This window comes from Salvelinus alpinus, chromosome 8 (assembly GCF_045679555.1).
Source record: "Salvelinus alpinus chromosome 8, SLU_Salpinus.1, whole genome shotgun sequence".
NCBI lineage: Eukaryota > Metazoa > Chordata > Actinopteri > Salmoniformes > Salmonidae > Salvelinus > Salvelinus alpinus.
Genome location: NC_092093.1, coordinates 960,409 through 985,362, shown reverse-complemented (window position 1 = coordinate 985,362; position 24,954 = coordinate 960,409). Strand labels below are relative to the sequence as shown.

The 24,954-nt window shown below is 38.0% G+C and overlaps 1 protein-coding gene and 1 long non-coding RNA gene across 2 annotated transcripts in view; one reads left to right on the top strand and one right to left on the bottom strand.

The window, feature by feature from the left end:
* tfap2d (transcription factor AP-2 delta (activating enhancer binding protein 2 delta)) overlaps window positions 1–15,995 on the bottom strand; it is a 35,491-nt gene extending 19,496 nt beyond the window's left edge. Inside the window, exons 1-5 of the mRNA XM_071412384.1 lie at window positions 15,784–15,995; window positions 14,689–15,198; window positions 11,994–12,054; window positions 4,557–4,722; window positions 2,881–2,999 (exon numbers count right to left, since the gene is read on the bottom strand). Of these exons, the coding sequence (XP_071268485.1) occupies window positions 2,881–2,999; window positions 4,557–4,722; window positions 11,994–12,054; window positions 14,689–15,198; window positions 15,784–15,822 (895 nt within the window). The 5' untranslated portion in view covers window positions 15,823–15,995. The remainder of the gene's footprint in view (window positions 1–2,880; window positions 3,000–4,556; window positions 4,723–11,993; window positions 12,055–14,688; window positions 15,199–15,783) is intronic.
* A 103-nt stretch (window positions 15,996–16,098) lies between these two features.
* LOC139582419 (uncharacterized) lies at window positions 16,099–22,740 on the top strand. Its single transcript, XR_011676363.1, has 3 exons — window positions 16,099–16,292; window positions 19,419–19,517; window positions 21,334–22,740. It is a non-coding gene; the product is annotated as an uncharacterized lncRNA (long non-coding RNA).
* The last annotated feature ends 2,214 nt before the right edge of the window (window positions 22,741–24,954 follow it).

The following is a 24,954-nucleotide window of genomic DNA, read 5'->3' as shown; positions in this document are numbered from 1 at the left end:
ACAAGGTGTAGATTGATACAGGGATGACTTTTCATAGAACGTGTAGATAGATAAAGAGATGAGTTGTTTAATGAGGTTTAGATTGATAGATGGATGAGTTGTATTAGGTGTAGATTGATAGAGTGATGCATTTTTATTAGGTGTAGATGGATAGAAGGATGAGTTTTATTAGGAGGTGTAGATTGATAGAGGGATGAGTTTTATTAGGAGATGTAGTTTGATTGAGGGATGAGTTGTTTTAGGTCCAGATTGAATGAGGGATACGTTTTATTAGGAGGTGTAGATTGATAGAGGGATGTGTTTTATTAGGTGTAGATTGATAGAAGGATGAATTTTATTGGAAGGTGTAGATTGATAGAGGGATGAGTTTTATTAGCAGTTCTAGATTGATTGAGGGATGAGTTTTATTTTAAGGTGTATATAGTTAGAGGGATGAGTTGTATTAGAAGGTGTAGATTGATAGCGGGATGACCTTTCATAGAAGGTGTAGATTGATGGAGGGATGACTTTTACTAGGAGGTGTAGATTGATGGAGGGATGAGTTTAATTAGGTGTACACTGATAGAGGCATGAGTTGTATTTGAAGGTGTAGATTGAAAGAATGATGAGTTTGATTAGGAGGTGTAGATTGACAGATGGCTTAGTTTTATTAGGAGGTCCAGATTGATAGAGGGACGAGTTTTATTAGGAGGTTTAATTGATTGAGGGATGAGTTTAATTAGAAGATGTAGATTGCATGTGGGATGACATGTATTAGGAGGTGTTAAATGATAGAGTGGTGAGTTGTATTACGAGGTGGAAATAGAGTGATGAGTTTTATTAGGAGGTTCAGATTGATTGAGGGATGAGTTGAATTAGGTGTTGATTGATAGAGGGATGAGTTTTATAAGAAGGTGTAGATTGATAAAGGAATGAGTTTTATTAGGAGGTCCAGATTGATAGAGGGATGAGTTGTATTAGGTGCAGATTTATAGAGGGATGCATTTTTATTAGGTGTAGATTGATAGATGGATGAGTTTTTATTAGGACGTCCAAATTGATAGAGGGATGAGTTTTATTAGAAGGTGTAGATTGATGGAGGGATGAGTTTTATTAGGTGGGGACTGATACAGGGATGAGTTTTATTCGAAGGTGTAGATTGATGGAGGGATGAGTTTTATTGAAATGTTGTAGATTGACAGATGGGTGAGTTTTATTGGGAGGTCCAGATTGATAGAGGGGTGAGTTTTTTTAGGAGGTGTATATAGTTAGAGGTATAACTTATATAAGAAGGTGTAGATCGATAGAGGGATGAGTTTTTTTATGAGGTCCAGGTTGATAGTGGGATACGTTGTATTAAGTACAGATTGGCATCGGGATGAGATTTATCAGAATGAGTAGATTGATAGAGTGATGGGTTTTAAAGCTGCATATTGATAGAGGGATTAATTTTAATTCGGAGGTGTTGATTGATAGAGGGTTGAGTTGTATTAGAAGGTGTAGATTAATAGAGGGATGTGTTTTATTAAATGTAGATTGATAGAAGGATGAGTTTTTATTAGGAGGTCCAAATTGATAGAGGGATGAGTTTTATAAGGAGGTCTAAATTGATTGAGGGATGAGTTTTATTAGGAGGTGTAGATTGTATGTGGGATGAGTTTAATTTGATGGAAGGATGAGTTTTATTAGGTGTAGATTGATAGAGGGATGAGTTTTATTAGAAGGTGTAGACTGATAGAGGGATGATGTTTTTAGAAGGTGTAAATTGATAAAGTGATGCTAATTGTAAGAAGGTGTAGATTGATTGTGGGATGAGTTTTATTAGGAGGTCGTGATTGATGGAGAGATGAAATTTATTAGGATGTGTAGATTGCATGAGGAATCAGCTGTTTTAGGAGGTGTAGATTAATAGAGGTGTGAGTTCTATTCGATGGTGTAGATTAATAGAAGGATGACCTTTCATAGAAGGTGTAAATTGATAAAGGGCTGAGTTGTATTAGGTGTAGATTTATAGAGGTGTGACTTGTATTAGGAGGTGTAGATTGATAGAGGGATGAGTTTGATTTGAAGGTGTAGATTGGTATAGGGATTCGTTTTATTATGACAAATTTGATAGAGGGATGAGTTTTATTGTGTCTAGATTGATAGAGGGGTGAGTTTTAATAGGAGTTGTATATTGATAGAGGGATGAGTTTTCATAGGAGGTATAGGTTTATAGAGAGATTCTTTGTATTAGAAGGTGTAGATTGATGTAGAGATACGTTTTAATAGACAGTGTAGATTGATAGAGGGATGTGTTTTATTAGGTTTAGATTCATAGAGGGATGATTTTTTGAAAGGTGTATATTGATAGAGGGATGAGTTTTATTAGGTGTAGATTGATAAAGGGGTGAGTTTTCCTAGAAGGTGTAGATCGACAGGGGAATTAATTTTATTAGAAGGTGTAGGTTAATAGAGGGATGAGTTATTCCTACCTTCCACCAGAGAGGTGCGTTTTAATAGGTGTAGGTTAATAGAGGGATGAGTTATTCCTACCTTCCACCAGAGAGGTGCGTTTTAATAGGTGTAGGTTAATAGAGGGAGGAGTTATTCCTACCTTCCACCAGAGAGGTGCGTTTTAATAGGTGTAGGTTAATAGAGGGATGAGTTATTCCTACCTTCCACCAGAGAGGTGCGTTTTAATAGGTGTAGGTTAATAGAGGGAGGAGTTATTCCTACCTTCCACCAGAGAGGTGAGTTTTAATAGGTGTAGGTTAATAGAGGGATGAGTTATTCCTACCTTCCACCAGAGAGGTGCGTTTTAATAGGTGTAGGTTAATAGAGGGAGGAGTTATTCCTACCTTCCACCAGAGAGGTGCGTTTTAATAGGTGTAGGTTAATAGAGGGAGGAGTTATTCCTACCTTCCACCAGAGAGGTGAGGAGTGTAACGTTGGCAGCTTTTCTCCGTCCAGCTGGCAGGTTGAGTCCCAGTCGATCTAACTTTTCCCTCAGACAACGACCACCATTCTTAGACTTAGCTCTGCATTAAAATACATTATCACAGCAATAAAATAAAATATACTATCATCTCGTTACGCTACACACTAATATGACCCCCTGTAGAAGGTACACACTAATATGACCCCCTGTAGAAAGGTACAGACTAATATGACCCCCTGTAGAAGGTACACACTAATATGACCCCCTGTAGAAAGGTACACACTAATATGACCCCCTGTAGAAAGGTACAGACTAATATGACCCCCTGTAGAAGGTACACACTAATATGACCCCCTGTAGAAAGGTACACACTAATATGACCCCCTGTAGAAAGGTACACACTAATATGACCCCCTGTAGAAAGGTACACACTAATATGACCCCCTGTAGAAGGTACACACTAATATGACCCCCTGTAGAAAGGTACACACTAATATGACCCCCTGTAGAAAGGTACAGACTAATATGACCCCCTGTAGAAGGTACACACTAATATGACCCCCTGTAGAAGGTACACACTAATATGACCCCCTGTAGAAAGGTACACACTAATATGACCCTCTGTAGAAAGGTACACACTAATATGACCCCCTGTAGAAAGGTACAGACTAATATGACCCCCTGTAGAAGGTACACACTAATATGACCCCCTGTTGAAAGGTACACACTAATATGACCCCCTGTAGAAGGTACACACTAATATGACCCCCTGTAGAAAGGTACACACTAATATGACCCCCTGTAGAAAGGTACACACTAATATGACCCCCTGTAGAAAGGTACACACTAATATGACCCCCTGTAGAAAGGTACACACTAATATGACCCCCTGTAGAAAGGTACACACTAATATGACCCCCTGTAGAAGGTACACACTAATATGACCCCCTGTAGAAAGGTAGGGGTTTGTTTTGCTCTAGGATCCCCCCAGCCTCACTGGATTCGTCTGAAGGTCCCCCGGTATCAGTTGACAAAATGAATGGAAGTATATATGGAGACTGTTTATTGTCAAAAATAAAGGGTTAAATACATGTGAAAAAAAACATGTTTCCTGATCTTTCTTATATCTATCAGATATAGGAGAGACACTTAAAAACTATTGGGGGACTGTTCCATGTTCCATGTAGCAAATCTGTTGTTCAATGTGTTTCTATTGGCTAATAGCAGTAAGGACAATCTGTTATTCAATGTGTTTCTATTGGCTAATAGCAGTAAGGACTATATGTTATTCAATGTGTTTCTATTGGCTAATAACAGTAAGGACTATCTGTTATTTAATGTGTTTCTATTGGCTAATAGCAGTAAGGACTATCTGTTATTCAATGTGTTTCTATTGGCTAATAGCAGTAAGGACTATCTGTTATTCAATGTGTTTCTATTGGCTAATAGCAGTAAGGACTCTCTGTTATTCAATGTGTTTCTATTGGCTAATATCAGTACCCCATTATTCATGCTTTTGTTATCATTTGAGTCTTTGAAAATTATATAAATGTTTAGCTTCAAAATGTTTAGTACTATTGAGTGTGTGAGCGTGTGTGTGCGCGTGTTTGTTTGTGTGTGTGTGCATGTCCGTGTGCCAGTGTGTGTGTGTCTGTACCTGCGTAATATTCCTCCCAGAAGTGAGGCGTTGAGACACTCTGGAGGCGAGAGGCGTCTCTTAACCTCAGCGATGGTGACTTTATATTTGGAGGTTGAGCTCAGGAGGGACAGACGGCCGGGGACAGAGCAGAACAGATCTGTAGGGTTCACCACACAGGTACCTCCTAGATAGAACACATATACACATGTTAACACTAGTAACATATAGGGTTCAAGGACCTAACCCCCCTCCAATGACCCTATGTGCTAACCTCTCCTAACCCCACTAACTACCCCTTAAGGGGTAGTTGGTGGGGTTAGGGGAGGTTAGGGGAGAGTTAGGAGGTTAAGGGGTAGTTGGTGGTGTTAGGGGAGGTTAGGGGAGAGTTAGGAGGTTAAGGGGTAGTTGGTGGTGTTAGGGGAGGTTAGGGGAGAGTTAGGAGGTTAACTTCTTCTAACCCCCCATAACCCCCTAACCCCCAACCCCATAACCCCCTTAACAGAACTGATTTGGCAGGCAAAAACCTGAGGACCAATTTTTTTTCTGTTGACCTTACAGCCAATTCCAAGCTTAAGCTATTGAAACCAAAGACTTCCGCCTCCCAAATAGCAGTTCCTATGACTTCCACTAGAAGTCAACAGTCTTTATACATGGTTTCAGGCTTGTATTCTGAAAAACCAGCGAGGAATAGTTGTTTCTCCTCAGGAAGTCCCATGGCAAAACTAGTCTCATTGCGCACGTGACCGAGGGAGCACGCTACGTTATTTTCCTTTCCTATTGAAAGTAGTTCGCTCTGTATGAAATATTATCGTTTATTTAGATATTAGAATACCTAATAATGAATTAGAAATGTTAGAAAATTACTGGTAACTTTTGGAACTCTTATGTCTGCATTCTGAACGGGTGGATTACTGAACTCAATGACGCCTACTAAACGGACTATTTTGGATATAAAGAAGGAATTTATCGAACAAAATGGCCATTCATTGTGTTCCTGGGACTCTTGTGAATGCGATCAGAGGAAGATCTTCAAAGGTAAGTTACTTATTTTATTGCTATTTGGGATTTTGTGATGCCTGTGCTTGTTTGAATAATATGCTGGAGTGGGGCGCTGACCTCAGATCATCGAATGCTGTGCTTTCGCCGTAAAGCCTTTTTGAAATCCTACGATGCGGTTAGATTGCCAAGATTCTAAGCTAAAGAATCATGTATGACACTTGTATTATCATGAAGGTTTAATATTACATTTTCTGTATTTTTAATTTGGCGCTCTGCAATTTCACCGGATGTTGTCGAGGTGGGACCCCTGCGCCAGAAAGGTTAATGGAAGCCTCTCCCACGTAATCCAGGTAGAATCAGGAATTCCCAGGGCAGCTGTCTAGGCTCCATACTTTTTTCAATCTTTACTAACAACATGCCACTGGCTTTGAGTAAGGCCAGTGTGTCTATGTATGCGGATGACTCAACACTATACACGTCAGCTACTACAGCGACTGAAATGACTGCAACACTTAACAAAGAGCTGCAGTTAGTTTTAGAATGGGTGGTAAGGTATAAGTTAGTCCTAAATATTTCAAAAACTTAAAGCTTTGTATTTGGGACAAATCATTCACTTAACCCTAAACCTCAACTAAATCTTGTAATGCATAAGGTGGAAATTGAGCAAGTTGAGGTGACTATTCTACCTGAGTTACCATGGATTGTGAACTGTCATGGTCAAAACATGTTGATACAACAGTAGCTAAGATGGGGAGAAGTCTGTCCATAATAAAGCACTGCTCTGCCTTCTCTAGGATAGGGGGCAGAGTTTTCACTTTGGGAAAAATAGCGTGCCCAATTTCAACTTCCTTCTACTCATCCCCAGAATATAAGATATGCATATTATTAGTAGATTTGGATAGAAAACACTCTGAAGTTTCTAAAACTGTTTGAATCATGTCTGTAAGTATAACAGAACTTATGTAGCAGGCAAAACCCTGAGGACTAACCATTTATTTTTTGATGTCACTGTCTGTTCAATGAGGTTTCATTGGAATACAACATTTCTGATCACCCTGTTCTCAGTTCCTACTGCTTCCACTGGATGTCACCAGTCTTAGGAAATAGGTTGAGGATATTCATTGTGCAATGAAGAAGAAGGCCATCAGGAAGTAGAGTAACGTCATGTGTACTGTTTGAGAGTTGCGCAAGACTTGAAAAGTAGCATTAGTTTGTTGTCCACCTGTATTGAAAACAGATAGAACCGTCTTCAATTTGATCGATTATTAATGTTTACAAATACCTTAAGTTGTACTACAAAAGTAGTTTGAAATGTTTTGGCAAAGTTTAAAGGTAATTTTTTAGATATTTTGTAGTGACGTTCTTCAAAGTGGAAGCTGTTTTTTCTGGATCAAACGGGACAAATAAATGGACAATTTGGACATATATGGACGGAATTAATCGAACAAAAGGACCATTTGTGATGTTTATGGGACATATTGGAGTGCCAACAAAACAATCTCGTTAAAGGTAATGATTGTTTTATATTTTATATCTGCGTTTTGAGTAGCGCCGGCATGGTTGAAATATGCTACATTCTCTTTGTTGACATTGTGCTATCATCAGATAATAGCATCTTATGCTTTCGCCGAAAAGCCTTTTTGAAATCTGACATGTTGGCTGGATTCACAACGAGTGTAGCTTTAATTTGATATCTTATATGTGTGATTTAATGAAAGTTTGATCTTATATAATTTTTTTGAATTTGGCGCTCTACATTTTCCCTGGCTATTGGCCAGGTGGGACGCTACCGTCCCGCTATCCCAGAGAGGTTTAACAGCACTACCAACAAGGCAGGTCCTACAGGCCCTAGTTTGTCGCACCTGGAATACTGTTCAGTCATGTGGTCAGGTGCCACAAAGAGGGATTTAGGAAAATTGCAATCGTTTCAGAACAGGGCAGCACGGCTGGCCCTTAAATGTATACGGGGAGCTAACATTAATAATATGCATGTCAATCTCTCATGGAACAAAGTGTAAGAGAGATTGACTTCATCACTACTTGTTATTTGTGAGAGGTATTGACATGTTGAAAGCACTGAGCTGTCTGTTTAAACTACTGGCACACAGCTCAGACACCCATGTATACCCCACAAGACATGCCACCAGAGGTCTCTTCACAGTCCCCAAGTCCAGAACAGACTATGGGAGGCGCACATTACTACATAGAGCCATGGCTACATGGAACTCTATTCCACATCAAGTAACTGATGCAGCAGTAGAATCAGATTGTCAAAACAGATAAAAATACACCTTATGGAACAGCGGGGACTGGGAAGAGACACACTAACAGGTACAGACACACACATACACACACACAATCTACACACGCGTTCATTGTAATATTGTTGTTTGGTGGTATTATACATTTATATTGCATATATGTAGTGGTGTAATAATTTTATATGATGTACATTTGTATATTTTGTTGTATATGTAATGTAAGTAACCCTAACCCAAACACATTGGAGCCCAGGAAGAGTAGCTGCTACCTTGGCAGCAGCTCATGGGAATCCCTGATAAATATCATTGGAAAAGAAAAGGCGCAACGCTTGCTCACCATTACAAATGTGTAGTTTTATTAGACAAGGTTAAAAGATTGATGTTCCCGAATAAATACAAACACAAACCAACCCTAGCAGCTGCTTACAGTCTGGGAGGCATAGCATCAGGGTAACAGGGAGGTTGGACTGACAACACATCAGGGTAACAGGGAGGTTGGACTGACAACACATCAGGGTAACAGGGAGGTTGGACTGACAACACATCAGGGTAACAGGGAGGTTGGACTGACAACACATCAGGGTAACAGGGAGGTTGGACTGACAACACTTTATCAATGAGAACATTGATCAATGAGAACTCTAATTTAAATAAGGCTTGCAAATCCAGCCATAGTCGTTCACTATTTGATACAGGATTAAATATGGTCATAGGCTAACGTGTACGAGTGTGTGCGTTTGTGTGTGTGAATTCCGGCTGTGTGACAGTTTCCGGCCTGGCATGTCAGTCAGGCTCACATCTCTGAAAGCTGTGAGTTCACATCATAGTAATTCCTCCAAAAATGTTTTGAATCAAAGTAGTTTGTATTTTATGTTGCCACGGGCAATGGAAAATGAGCTATTGCCGATAGTACGGTGGAGCGCGTGGGCCCAGAGGCGATAGCTCTATTTAAGCAGCGGAGAGTAGCCTCGGGCAGCGGCGGAGCTGCGGCGGGATCACACTCGGAATCAAGCGCCTTTTACAAGTTTACCACGAAAATTAAAGAAAATGAGACATGGGCCAAATGTCATTCTCCTCCTATTTTAACCACAATGTTTATAGCACCTGTCACAAGACAGCACAGCCCACACAAACCCAGCAGCAGTCTGAGAGAGGGTGCGTGCACGTGGAGGGTGATATGCTTGATCAGATGCTGAAGGCTTGGCGGGATACTGGTGATTAAAACACAGACACTGCTCTAAGTAGGAGCCGCGTTTCTGGAGACATTTCTTTTGAAAAAGGTTGTGTGAATATTCATGGCGCCAAAGCCGGCGTCAGAAAGAACAACATTAATATGATCTCAGCTGAATTCGGGCCGCGCGGCATTAGCATATCAAAGCGGCCGCCCGAGGCGAGAGAAGCTATCGATACGGGAGCGCGAGGTAAAGCAAAGATTATTGGTTGTGATGGTTGGAGCAGTGGAGCTCGCGGCTAAATCCTACACACCATTAACCAAAAGTGATAGCGGAGAGATTCCCGCATCAAGCTTCCAGAACCCCCCCCCTCAAAACCCCCACCTAGACAGAGTAGCACACACACACATATATACACACACACACCTAGACAGTTTATGCTACTGTTATAGACTCGCTACTGTAGACAGCTTATCTATTTACTGTTATTTTATTTCTTAACCTACCTATTGTTAACCTAATAGCTTTTTAGCACTATTGCTTAGGGACTATAAGAAAGCATTTCACTGTAAGGTCTACACCAGGTGTATTCGGCGCACGTGACAAATAAATGTTGATTTGATTTATGAAACATTAACTACTAGACACAGACTGCTCGGTGAAAAATTACACGTGTTTATAGCTCGAGAATAACGGAATAATAACGCCTTCTTTGCTTCTTTCACATCAACAGAAAGTGATGCGGTAAAAATACCGGAAAGCCGTTTCATTTTTGTTGTCCTTTTAGCTCTAGCTAAAAGTTTTTATTTAAATGTTATAATTTTTTTATTTATTTACATTTTATTTACTTTACCACACAAACAAATGGAAAAGTCAACAGCCTAGTGGATTCAAATCAGCAGGAATAACATGTCAGAGTTCTAATGATCTATTTCTACACCCTTAGGCTATATTTCATTATACAGTTAATTTCCAATTTGTCAAAGATAACAAGTAATAAAAACAGCCATAAGTTTTCACTAATTACATTAAAACATCCTTCTGTATTACTGTGAAGCTCAACATAATGAAATAACATCAACACATCCTGCAGTTACAACTGTGAAGGCCAACACAATGAAATTACATAAAAAATTGATTATGTTATTACTGTGAAAGCCAACACAATGAAATTACATAAAAAATAAATTATGTTATTACTGTGAAGGCCAAACAATGAAATTACCAAAACATCCTTCAATTTTTACTGTGCCTGCCAAACAATGAAATTACCAAACGACTATCATTATAACTGTTAGAATTACTATTAATATTGTTATTATTACTGTCATTATTTGTGTTATTATAACTATTATTGTTTCTGTTATTAATATTACTCCGATTACTGTTATTATTATTATTGCTATTATTAGTGTCATTATTATACCTTTATTATTACTGTAATTATTATTAGTCTTATTACAACTGTTATTATTACGGTTACTATAACTATTATTATTACTGTTATTATAACTATTATTACTACTGTTATTATAACTGTTATTATTACTGTTATTATAACTATTATTATTATGATTACTATAACTGTTATTATTACTGTTATTATTACTAGAATTACTGTTACTATAACTATTATTATTATGATTACTATAACTGTTATTATAACTGTTATTATTACTGTTATTATTACTGTTATTATTACTGTTATTATAACTATTATTATTACTGTTATTATAACTATTATTATTATGATTACTAGAACTGTTATTATTACTGTTATTATTACTAGAATTACTGTTACTATAACTATTATTATTATGATTACTATAACTGTTATTATAACTGTTATTATAACTGTTATTATTACTGTTATTATTACTGTTATTATTACTGTTATTATTACTGTTATTATAACTATTATTATTACTGTTACTATAACTATTATTATTATGATTACTATAACTGTTATTATTACTGTTATTATAACTATTATTATTACTGTTATTATTACTGTTATTATAATTATTATTATTACTGTTATTATTACTGTTATTATAACTATTATTATTATGATTACTAGAACTGTTATTATAACTGTTATTATTACTGTTATTATAACTATTATTATTACTGTTATTATTACTGTTATTATTGCTGTTATTATTACTAGAATTACTGTTATTATAACTATTATTATTACGGTTATTGTTGTTACTGTTATTATTGTTACTATTGTTGCTGTTACTATTGTTACTAATATTACTGTTATTATTGTTACTACTGTTACTAATATTACTGTTATTATTGTTACTAATATTACTGTTACTATTGTTACTAATATTACTGTTATTATTGTTACTATTGTTATCGTTACTATTATTACTGTTATTATTGTTATTATTATTACTGTTATTATTGTTACTATTGTTACTAATATTACTGTTATTATTGTTACTATTATTACTGTTATTGCAATAGTAATTCTAACCTATTATTTCTGTTTTTATAACCCTTACTGTAACTTATTGTTATATGTATTATTATTATTCCTGTTATTATTATTATTATTGTTGTTGTCATTTTTATCATTGTTAAGCCATATTGATTTGGGTTTCTTCTTTTCATTGTTCATTTTGATAATAGAGTTGGTTAGGAGAATGACAGATCTGAGAGAAAGAATTACGCACTCTATTCTACAATGATAATAGAGTTGGTTAGGAGAATGATGGAAGGTGCACTGATAGCGTCAATTAAAGCCGACATTACAGCTTGAGGCATAGTAGTAGAATTCTCTGGATTGACGTGACATCCTAATGTAATCATTTTAAACGCAAACTGAGAGAAAAATGAAAATAGTACAGTGGTGTGTCATAAAATTGTCTAGTTCAACAAAAATATATTTTCCCTTGATTTAGATAATGCTTCCATCTTGTATTTTCGATAATTAATTTGACCAGACAGGGAAGGAGATGGGTATTCATGTTAATGTGGGTTTTAAGGTGTGTGTGTAAGGTGTGTCTTACCTCTTCGGATGATGCCGCCTTGGCCATTGAGCACAAGCCCGCACTGCGCCTCCACGGAACCCTGAAACAGCGTCATATTAATAATAATAATAATAATAATACAGGGTCCGATGATAAACAATCAAGAATCAGAATCAAGAAACACACACACACGAGCTTGGCGCAGTGCGTCAACCTCAGGATGGACGAGAACGCTCAGCCCAGCCCACAGTTGTGTGTGTGTGTGTGCGTGTGTGTGTTTTGGCACCTGCGCCTACCTGTTGTTACCGCTTATAACCGATCCTAATCACAGATGTGGAACCTGTTACACATGGTGATATCAGTGATGTCATCCGAACGACTGAGGAACATGAGCTGTTATTGAGAAGAACCCCGTTAATCCCCGGTGTGAACCGCGAGCGGCTGGGGTGCAGACACAACCCTGATTAAAATAAACACTCGGCTGTCTTTCTCGCTCCACACGGAAGAGGCCGTGTAAGTCTTTTTAACAAACTAGGCTGTATAGAACATTTTTACTCCGAAGCTAAAGTGATTATAAAATCAATATACAAAACGCAGAGGTCTCGCATACATTAAGTGTCTAACAGGAGAAAGAGTTAGGGAGCCTGACGGGGGAAAGGTGTGGCAGCTCTTTTGTTGAGCATGGAAATCTCTTTAGGCGCTCAAAAATGCGATGTGCTGCACGAGACAGACTGCATCTGTTCTACTCAGGTTCACGTGCCTTTATTTTCTAAAGAAGGTCGAAGCTCGCTCGTGTTTGTGCATTTGTGTGTGTTAGTGTGTGTGTGGCTACCCTTCTTATCAACACGCCACTCAAAGGTCTGATAACAATCTACATAATGAAAGTGGTAATGATGGTGACATATTGAAAGATATTAACATCTAAATAAAAAAAAGATTCTGAGTATCTATAATAATAATCAGAATCTGAATAATCAGAATAATAATAACTTTTATCCTCATCACCATCATAATAGCCTAAATAAGAGAACATTCACAACAGAAAGAAAGATATGGTAGGCTGTTGGATCTAGAATACCTTCCTTATTATTATTATTATTGTTCTTATTATGGTTATTATTATAGTTGTTGTTGTTATTATTGTTATTATGGTTTTGTTATTATTGTGATTATTATTATCATTATTATTATTATTACAGATCTTATCAGCAGACTATTTTACTATGCTACGCTATTAAAATTATTATTCAACAAGTTATCATATAGCCCTATATTAAAATTACTATTCAACAAGTTATCATATAGCCCTATATTAAAATTACTATTCAACAAGTTATTATATAGCCCTATATACATATTATTAAATAACTAGTTATTATCCTATATTAATACCACAAACAAGTAGTTAGCAAATATCCCTATATTAGTACTATTAGTCAAGTAAATATATATCTAGGTCTAGCAGATTAATTTCTTCAGGTATTCTACCTATTGAATTACTTGAATTACTTCTGGTACCCTACAAGTTTAATTGTTTCTGATATCTTAGCAGTTGAATTACTTCTGGTATCCTAGCAGTTGAATTACTTCTGGTATCCTAGCAGTTGAATTACTTCTGGTATCCTAGCAGTTGAATTACTTCTGGTATCCTAGCAGTTGAATTACTTCTGGTATCCTAGCAGTTGAATTACTTCTGGTATCCTAGCAGTTGAATTACTTCTGGTATCCTAGCAGTTGAATTACTTCTGGTATCCTAGCAGTTGAATTACTTCTGGTATCCTAGCAGTTGAATTACTTCTGGTATCTTAGTAGTTGAATTACTTCTGGTATCCTAGTAGTTGAATTACTTCTGGTATTTTACCAGTTTGGTTGTAAAATTGAGAAAGGAATAATGGGATAAAGGAATGATGCAACGTGTTTTAAACGAGATATTTCTGTCTCGTGCACCGTGTTTAACTGGAGGTTGTTCTGTCCAGCGCAGCAGTGTGTTTAACCAGAGCCGCGGCTCAGATGTCGCTGCATAAAGAACACGTTGATTGACATTAAAACGGTAATTGGATAAACTACGGTGCTTTACGGTGCCCGAGCAGCCCATTGTGCCCTGAACTCCAATCCCTTAATCCGCTTTCAGAAGAGAAGAGAGAACCAGCGTCTTTTCACCGCCTCGCCAGCCGGACACACACACACCATTTCTTTACATCGAAAATAATATGTAAAATATAGGTCACGTGCATTTAGAGTAAAATAGAGGGTGGACTGCATAATGGGAGTGAATTTCTCACATTAACTGTTTTAATGCAGAGTTTATTCTATTCAATTGTATTCTAGATTACTTCATCTTTTAATTCTTCTCCATCTAATGTAATATCAGCCTAATGTCACATTCATTCATGGAATATTCTGTTATTTTGACTGAACCCTCCTCGTCCTACTCAGAATAACTGGAGGTCTGCAGCGCGTGAGAGAGCAGAGATACACTCGTGTCTCTGTGTTTGGAACGGGGCAGACAGAGAGACGGACTCCGAGAGTGACAAGAGTTAGGGTTTAGGAGTTAGGAGCTAGGGTTTAGGAGATAGTGGCTAGGCTTTAGGAAATAGGGCCTAGGGTTTAGTATTTAGGGTCTGAAATTAAACTTTGTGGTGCACTATAGCCAGTATGGATGTTGGGTGAATTGTTGGTGTTTGATCAGGATGACAACAGTGGAGGAGAGGAGAGAGAAGAGGAGAGGGGGTACCTGCAGGTCATCCGCCCCGGGGGGAGGGAGCCCCAGACCGGCTGCAGGCAGCAGCCTCTGGTCGTGGTGCATGCCGTACTGCCCACCGTGTGACGTCATCAAAGACAGGTCATGGCGCCGGTATGCGTCCAAGCAGCCCAGCTCGCGCCGCTGCTGCTCGTCCAGGCACGAGGACTTAAGTGCACGGGCGCTGTGCAGGTTGATGAAGTCTGTGTCTCCATGGGTCGCATGGTGAATCTGCTGGTAGTACTGCCCGGAGTGGAGAGAGTTGAGGCCGTACGCCTCTGGGCCCACGGCTGGGTGGGAGTGCTGGAAGTCATAGTGGAAGGACTGGTGGTGCAGGGGGGTGTACTGGTGGTTGGTGGAGAAGTAGGGCGAGGCGAACTCTGTAGCCGCCGCGGGGTAGGCTGTGAGCGGCGAGGACGAGCTATAAGCCACGGAGGAGTTGGCGACGCTCTCAAGGCAACCTAGCTGCATCAGACGGTAACTGTTGGACCCGTCATGACGTATCTGAGAGGAATAAAGGAAAATATCAGCGGTGTCATTTCATTTACCATCTCCCTCTCTTTACCGCTCTCTCTCTTTTAACACCTCAAACTCAAACACTCAAAGCTCTTAGAAAAAAACACGAAGAAAATGTGATTCCATGAGCCTGGGAGGGGTACGCACAGCAGCACAAGCCCTCAGTGTGTGTGTGTGCGTTGTACACGGTATCTGTCATTTTCAGTGCAGCGTTTTAGAGCGCGTGCTGTTCTATTATTATTTGGGTCTCAGCTCTGAACGCGCGCTGGGTGGCAGGTAAGTAGAGTGAGCCACCAGTGTTCCGCCCTAAATGTTCTAATCACACCCGTTACCGGTTTACACACACAAGCCTCATCTGCCTCCCTCATTTTATTCCCTCACTCTTCACACAAATAAAAGACATATCTCCAGTTTCCCGTAGCCAGTCCTCTCCCATTACCCAGGGAAGCTTTGCTTTCTGGAGACGCATCACAACGATTTAAATATGCATGTATCAAACAGGTGTGGTTACTATAACTGGTAGATTATATTCCTAAATGTTATTGATAATGAAGAGTGATGATAAATAAATACCTCGGCATCATGGACCAAACCGGGGAACGTGGCTGACATGGTGTTGCTCCGCTAACCAGCTTCCCCTCCTGATCGAACAAATGCTTTCCGTTAAAATCCCCAAACCGAGAGAAGTGGAAAAAGTCCCTGCACGGAGCCGCGGATAGCTGGTGGAACACGAGCGTTTTCCCTCTGTACCATCACACCGGCTGGCGCACAGATTTTGTACTTGCAGGGTATTTCTGTTGTGATGTCGTCGGTGGTCCCCTGATAATATAGTTAGAAAAATAAGCATCAGCACTGAGGAATGGATGGAGGACAATAGACGAGCTAGCTGCTTCCATCCCAGGAGACAAGGAATAAATATTGTATCTTCCCTAATAAGGAACCGACACTTTCAAAATGTTTTACCATTTTTGTGGACATTTTCTTTTTGCTCGTTTGTATTTTCAGACGGTTTGCTTTCTTCGTTTTACCCACATGGCTTAAACCTAGGCTATTACAAAACTAATCGGATTTTCAACAAAAATGTAAGTTGATTTCAAAACATCCCCTCTCGTTTATATAGGCTATCATTATTAAATAAACATGTATTTTCGTTTTAGAATATTTTTTTCTCATCTATTGAACTCAATGTAATTTGATGTAAGGCTATTTTGTTTTTTCAAACAGAGCACTTGATTGCCGTGCACCGTTAACAAATCTCTATTAAGCAAATTATTATTACTACTACTACCATTATTATTATTATTATTGTTTTATTTTCATTATTATCGTTATTGTTGTGTAATTAATATCATTGTTATATATTATTATAGACTTATGTACTGCCTTTATTATTATTATTATTACTAGTATTTTATTATCCTTGTTTTTAAATCAAATAGACCCCATATTAAACAGTAACGTCTGCTCCAGATGTATTTGGAATTAAGCGACAATATTTTGTTTCGATCGAAATTATAAATAGGCTATCCAATGAGTGTATGTATACCAGGGAGGAAGTTCATTTCGTGGAGAGAAATAATGAGAATAATCAGGGAATAATTTATGCTAACAGCACTGGATTTTCTTTGAGAAATGAACCTCATTGCTTTTATTTTATGTCGTGAATGGATCGTGGACATTTATAACGTACATTTATGGGCAAAAAAAATGTCGTTTCACAGTAAATTGTTGAGGCTTTGTGATATTACCAGGAGAAGTTTGTGTGTTTCCGCTCATTCAGAAGGGCGATAGGGTTGCAGCTCGTGAGGGAAACGTCGACACAAACTCAGTCTCTTTTGTCGGTTTGGATCGAGCCGCTTCAACCCGTGCTCACGCGCTGAGAGGAAGTGTCCTCTGCCTCTGCCATCTTGCCCTCGAGCAGACCGCTACAAGACTCTGACTCCATTGTGTGACAGGCGTAGCGTGCACGAAGGTCAGCTGGCGACACTGACCAGGAACGGGAAATCAGCGTGAGACACGGCGGTCAGTATGATGATCCGAACCACCCGCACTCACCTGGGCGCGTGCCCACAGGGTGGTCCTGAGCTGGTTAGACGGGTAACGGGCGGGTAGAGAGAGAGAGATTGAGAGCAAGGGCCTGCCGGCTCCGGAGGGTAGAGAGGAAAATAGAAATGTGAAACGACAGAAGAAGGCTGTGCTTCCGGTCAGGCCCTGCAGCTCTCTCTGTCGGCCTCAGTACTGAACTACTCCAGCAGTCTGTCAGATATAACACATTCAGACACACCAACACACACACACACACACACACACACACACACACACACACACACACACACACACACACACACACACACACACACACACACACACACACACACACACACACACACACACACACACACACACACACACGGAGAGGGAGGGAGGGATGGAGGGAGAACAGAACGTGAGTCAACGTGAGGGCAGGACGGTGCTTTTAAAGTGTTTTAAAGCCTAAAGCCTAATTATTTAACCCAAATTATCGCAATTACTCCGGGAGCGTCTAGACCCCTAAACCCATCCGCCCACTCCACTATCGAAACCGGCTGCCCAACAGGAACACGGACATGTTGATCAATGTTTAACTGAATCAACCGGTTATTGTTTAAACTGTAACGATGTGATATTAATGTGCAGAGTGCAGACTGTGTCATTATAATAACCAGTCACCACAGACGCTGCTACAGACAGACCGACAGTTAGACGCCGTTATTGACTCTTAGTCTTGAATTAACACACTATTTCTCCATCTGTTCCTGCAGGTCTCAGGCCTATCACTAAATAACCACCACAACACTCTCTCATCTCAACAATATTATTCTACATCTCTTCTAAAATATATCATCATCAAATGAGAATTTACAACCACAAAACAAGATAATGAAACGCACACATTATGCAAGGTTTAATAAATGTTTTTTTTTTTTTTAATATAAAGTTCTCAAGGCCCTCATGTCCATGAGCAAATTAAGTAATTCTATTGTTTTGCCTCGAGGCTTGACGAAACCTCCGCGCGATTGAAGGCCAGTTGTCGCATGTGAGGATTAAGCTTTCCACCCGGCAGAGCGCGCTGTGTGTGCGCGAGGCACCAGTTGCGTAGTAGACGGTGCTAATAGGGCTTAGCTCCTGGAGCAGCCTCACGGACAGGGCGGGAAGCGCAGCGCCAGATGCGCAGTGAGATCGAGCCTGGACCGGCTCCATCTGCTGCTTCGCAAGGCTCGGAGAGACTTGAGCTCCAACTCTCAGAATCTCAGCTGCAGAGAAATGAACAGTCCGACATACAGGCTCAACTCATAACATATCGGCTATTGTAAAATAAACTACTATAACACTATACTACTAGGTAAAACTATAATAACTATTACAGTGTTATCTATCGGCTAATACAGTTAACCATGCCTATCAACATCCCATTGAGGTTGAACCGTAAATCATCTCATAAGCGATCAATTCCGTCTGACATGAATACATTTACAACCATTGAATGATATATATACTAACCTATAGGCCTACTATATGATAAATATACTAGTCTCTACTCTTCATGATACATATACTAGTCTCTACTCTTCGTGATAAATATACTAGTCTCTACTCTTCATGATAAATATACTAGCCTATACTCTTTTTGATAAATATACTAGCCTATACTATTTGTGATAAATACACTAAATACCCTTACTTTAGGCATTAAAGTGACATTTTAAGAACTTTAATTTTATGGGTCAACATTACTTGAAAGAAAATGTCACCAATTTTATTGGAGCGTGATAAAGACGCGGCTGAATGTGAAAGCGGCTGAATGTTCTCACTGAGATGAGACACTATTATGAACTTGTCTTTCAACTCTTGAGTTGTTTTGTTGCTAAAACCTCTATTAATTCCTTCCATTGGGACTGGAATTTAATCGAAATCCTCACGTGAACGAAACATTTACAGACCACTAATCAAATAGATCGGTTTAGTGGAAAACACTTGGTAAAAGCCTATAGGCCGAGCTGAACATACAGTTGAACCATATTTTTGCAGGCTTTGGAGCAGCCTTAGTTTTGTCAATATGTTAACTTGCTTGTATCTGTACCAATTTAAATAGATTTATAAAATAGGAATGGCACATGGTTTCATCTCGACATCCTTTCTCCTCTCTTCTTCCCTTTATATCTAAATAGGAGGGGCCTACTGACGTTTCAGACTGAAACTGTGTTGTTTCAGTTTCCAGCAGGAAGTTAAGTTATTAAGGAAGTCTGGAAATGCTGCACATGATTAGGGTATGTGTTATTATTATTACATGTTTTATTTAACTAGGCAAGTTTATTTAACTATGCTGAATGTATTTATTCAGGCATATTTGTATTCAGGTGACAGAGACAGTAGCCTACAAATTAATCCACATTTCAACATAAACATTTTTTATGGTTAAATCAGGTTAAAATGATATCAGCAATAGGTAAAAAATGTGGTCTATCAACAATATCAACACTGGCGGGAACTACACATTACCATACAATAAGCCTACCATACAAGTAGAATTACTATGCTAGAAATATGTAAAAACAGACAGCAATTACAATCAAATAAAAATAATACAGATTTAAAAATAGATTTTAAATGAATAATTTGTAGGGTAGGCTATTTTTAACGATGTATTAACGCCTTTGTAGGCCTATAGATTGTATATTAATGTGTTGTATTGAACAGTGTGTTAAGGACTGTGTTGTGCTGTGGACTGTTATGTCCATGTGGCGAAGTTGTAAATTAAGTCAGACACCGGGTTCATATGGCCACAAGAGTCCATTAGGCTACCTTTGCACCGCATGTAGCGCCAGCCCACGTAAGAGTCTTGGTCAGAGTGTAAGTTATTATTAGGCAACATAACAACTCGCCATGACAACAGCCTGGCTTTAATTAAGGCTACATAACAACCATCCAAGAAAAAAGCCTGGCTATAACGCAACATAACAACCCGCCATGACAACATCCTAGCCTGACCTGCAAAGCCCAGTGATGGGATGTTAGGGGAGGGGGGTCATTCAGAGGCAATGCTTGGTTTATTTACAAATTTCACTAAATTAATTTCACAGGGCGCTAGGAGTGGAGCAGGAAACAGGTGTTCAGTATTTAAATGAAGCCTGTTGCTGCAAGGCCAGAGCCGTTCAGCCAGAGTTTCTTATATTAGGATGTAGGCCTAGTGTAACGATATAAGCCATTCATTATTTACACACACCAACAGACCAAATATAAACACATAGGCCTACAGAGAAAAATGTCTCATTAGTAGTGAAGATTCTTCTTTTTATTTGTAGTTAGGATGTTTTATTATTTGAATTAAGAAATCAAATCAAAGGCTACACAGTTTAGTATGAGCGCGCTCCCTCAATGCAGTATGCCTAGATTAATCGTTAGTTATCAAAGTGCCTTAGATTTAGTCCAAACCATGAAAATATGTCTTGGTTCCTGACCCTCATCCAGGCTAGCTAGGCCTATTGAAACTCCAAACCCTACTAGCAGCATACCCTCACCCTTCACCAGCACCCTCACCCATAGGCTACCCCTCAGTTATAGTCTCATAACCTTAACGCCATCATGCAGTTGTTATAAGGAGCTGCCAGTAAGCCTGGGCAGCCAGCCGGTCACGGCCTTGTCACAGTACTGTATCTGAGGGCTCTGAAGTCATCCCGGAGACCAGGGATCTCCCTTTATTCAAATAAAATACAATAAAATAAAATTGTATTGCATTTGTCACATGCGCCGAATACAACAGGTGTAGACCTTACAGTGAAATGCTTACTTACAAGCCCTTAATCAACAATGCAGTTCAAGAAATAGAGTTAAGAAAATATTTACTAAATAAACTAAAGTAAAAATTGAAAAGTAACACAATACAATTACTAACAATAACAACGCTACATACGGGAGAACAACATCAGACATCAGAAACAAGATAACATCCGGGCTACAAGCTACTGGTATCATGAATATTTGTCTACTTCATTAACAACAAACTACTGGTATCACTAACCGTTTGTCTACATCATTAACAGAGTTATTGTTGTTCATTGTTAATTTAATTACTGCCCCATTCAGTCCTTTCAGACCAGACACGTGCCAGCTGCGAAAAAGAACAAAAGAGTGCAGAAAAAGGCCGATCTGCTTGCTCCCACTCAGACGCCAACAGACATGCAACAGCCGGTCCAAGTTGAATTGATTTGTTGGTTACAGATTTAAAACTTTTTACGCATTTTCATAAATGATAATGCTGAGATGAAATTAATTTGATCAAATTGAATTGATCAGACATCAGCCATTAGGCTAGTCATGAATCTGGATCTATAACCTGTTGATGTAATAATAAAGGACTTCATGGGAAATTGGGAATGTCCTGGTTAAATCGGCCCAAATAACACATTGATATAAAACCCCACTGGGCACAGACGTCAGTTCAACATATAGTTTTTATTTACACTTAATTGAGTTGTCAACTAATGTGAATTCAAGGTGAAATCAACAAATTATTTCACCACGTCATTGTATTAGGTTAACAGTTGGGTGAAAAAATACGAAATTACCTTGCATTGATGACTTTTTGCAAATCCAATCAGTTTTAAATCATGTTGATTCAACATGTTTATACAAACATTCTCTTTTGTTTTTTTCGTCAGTTACAAAAATCAGCCCTTTAATAGTCCATCAACAGGCTATAGATAGTTGTTCAGAAAGGACAAAAGAAAACAGAAGGTCCCGAGGTCGATTAAAAGGTTTGCATGTCAGCCCAGGTAAATAAAGATGAGCTGTAAGGCTGCTGGTGTCATATTCTAGGTACCACCTTCTGCCGTTGTGCCCCTAAGCAAGGCATTTATTCCTCCATAGTTTGTGGTTGTGTCTACCTTGGGGTTTGGTAGCAGGACACTAACTACAGAACTACATACCAACTGTTATACCAACTGATATACCAACTACATAAATACATACCAACTGTTATACCACCTACATAAATACATACCAACTGTTATACCAACTACATAAATACATAGCAACTGTTATACCAACTACATAACTACATACCAACTGTTATACCAACTACATAAATACATAGCAACTGTTATACCAACTACATAACTACATACCAACTGTTATACCAACTACATAAATACATACCAACTGTTATACCAACTACATAAATACATGGCAACTGTTATACCAACTGTTATACCAACTGTTATACCAACTACATAAATACATACCATCTGTTATACCAACTACATAAATACATACCAACTGTTATACCAACTACAAAAATACATACCATCTGTTATAACAACTACATAAATACATACCAACTGTTATACCAACTGTTATACCAACTACATAACTACATAGCAACTGTTATACCAACTACATAACTACATACCAACTTTTATACCAACTGTTATGCCAACTATAGAAATACATACCAACTGTTATACCAACTACATAAATACATACCAACTGTTATACCAACTGTTATACCAACTACATAACTACATACCAACTGTTATACCAACTACATGAATACATACCAACTGTTATACCAACTATAGAAATACATACCAACTGTTATACCAACTACATAACTACATACCATCTGTTATACCAACTACATAACTACATGGCAACTGTTATACCAACTACATAAATACATATCAACTGTTATACCAACTACATAAATACATACCATCTGTTATACCAACTACATAAATACATGCAACTGTTATACCAACTACATAACTACATACCAACTGTTATACCAACTATAGAAATACATACCAACTGTTATACCAACTAAATAACTACATACCAACTGTTATACTAACTACATAACTACATACCAACTGTTATACCAACTACATAACTACATACCAACTGTTATACCAACTACATAAATACATACCAACTGTCATACCAACTACATTAATACATACCAACTGTTATACCAACTACATAACTACATACCAACTGTTATACCAACTACATAAATACATACCAACTGTTATACCAACTACATAACTACATACCAACTGTTATACCAACTACATAAATACATACCAACGTTATACCAACTACATAAATACATACCAACTGTTATACCAACTACATAACTACATACCACTGTTAAACCAACTACATAAATACATACCAACTGTTATACTAACTGTTATACCAACTGTTATACTAACTACATAACTACAAACCATCTGTTATACCAACTACATTAATACATACCAACTGTTATACTAACTGTTATACCAACTGTTATACCAACTACATAACTACAAACCAACTGTTGTACCAACTACATAAATACATACCAACTGTTATAGCAACTACATAACTACATACCAACTGTTATACCAACTACATAAATACATACCAACTGTTATACCAACTACATAAATACATACCAACTGTTATACTAACTGTTATACCAACTGTTATACCAACTACATAACTACATACCAACTGTTATACCAACTACATAAATACATACCAACTGTTATACTAACTGTTATACCAACTGTTATACCAACTACATAAATACATACCAACTGTTATACCAACTACATAACTACATACCAACTGTTATACTAACTACATAACTACATACCAACTGTCATACCAACTACATAACTACATACCATCTGTTATACCAACTACATAACTACATACCAACTGTTATACCAACTACATAAATACATACCAACTGTCATACCAACTACATAAATACATACCAACTGTTATACCAACTACATAACTACATACCAACTGTTATACCAACTACATAAATACATACCAACTGTTATAACAACTACATAACTACATACCAACTGTTATACTAACTGTTATACCAACTACATAACTACAAACCATCTGTTATACCAACTACATAAATACATACCAACTGTTATACTAACTGTTATACCAACTGTTATACCAACTACATAACTACATACCAACTGTTATACCAACTACATAAATACATACCAACTGTTATACTAACTGTTATACTACCTGTTATACCAACTACATAAATACATACCAACTGTTATACTAACTGTTATACTACCTGTTATACCAACTACATAAATACAAACCAACTGTTATACCAACTACATAAATACATACCATCTGTTATACCAACTACATAAATACATAGCAACTGTTATACCCACTACATAAATACATACCAACTGTTATACCAACTACATAAATACATACCAACTGTTATACCAACTACATAACTACATGGCAACTGTTATACCAACTACATAAATACATACCAACTGTTATACCAACTACATAAATACATAGCAACTGTTATACCAACTGATATACCAACTACATAACTACATACCAACTGTTATGCCAACTACATAACTACATACCAACTGTTATACCAGCTACATAACTACATACCAACTGTTATGCCAACTACATAACTACATACCAACTGTTATACCAACTACATAAATACATACCAACTGTTATACCAACTGAATAAATACATACCAAATGTTATACCAACTACATAAATACATACCAACTGTTATACCAACTACATTACATTTACATTTAAGTCATTTAGCAGACGCTCTTATCCAGAGCGACTTACAAGTTGGTGCATTCACCTTATGATGTCCAGTGGAACAACCACTTTACAATAGTGCATCT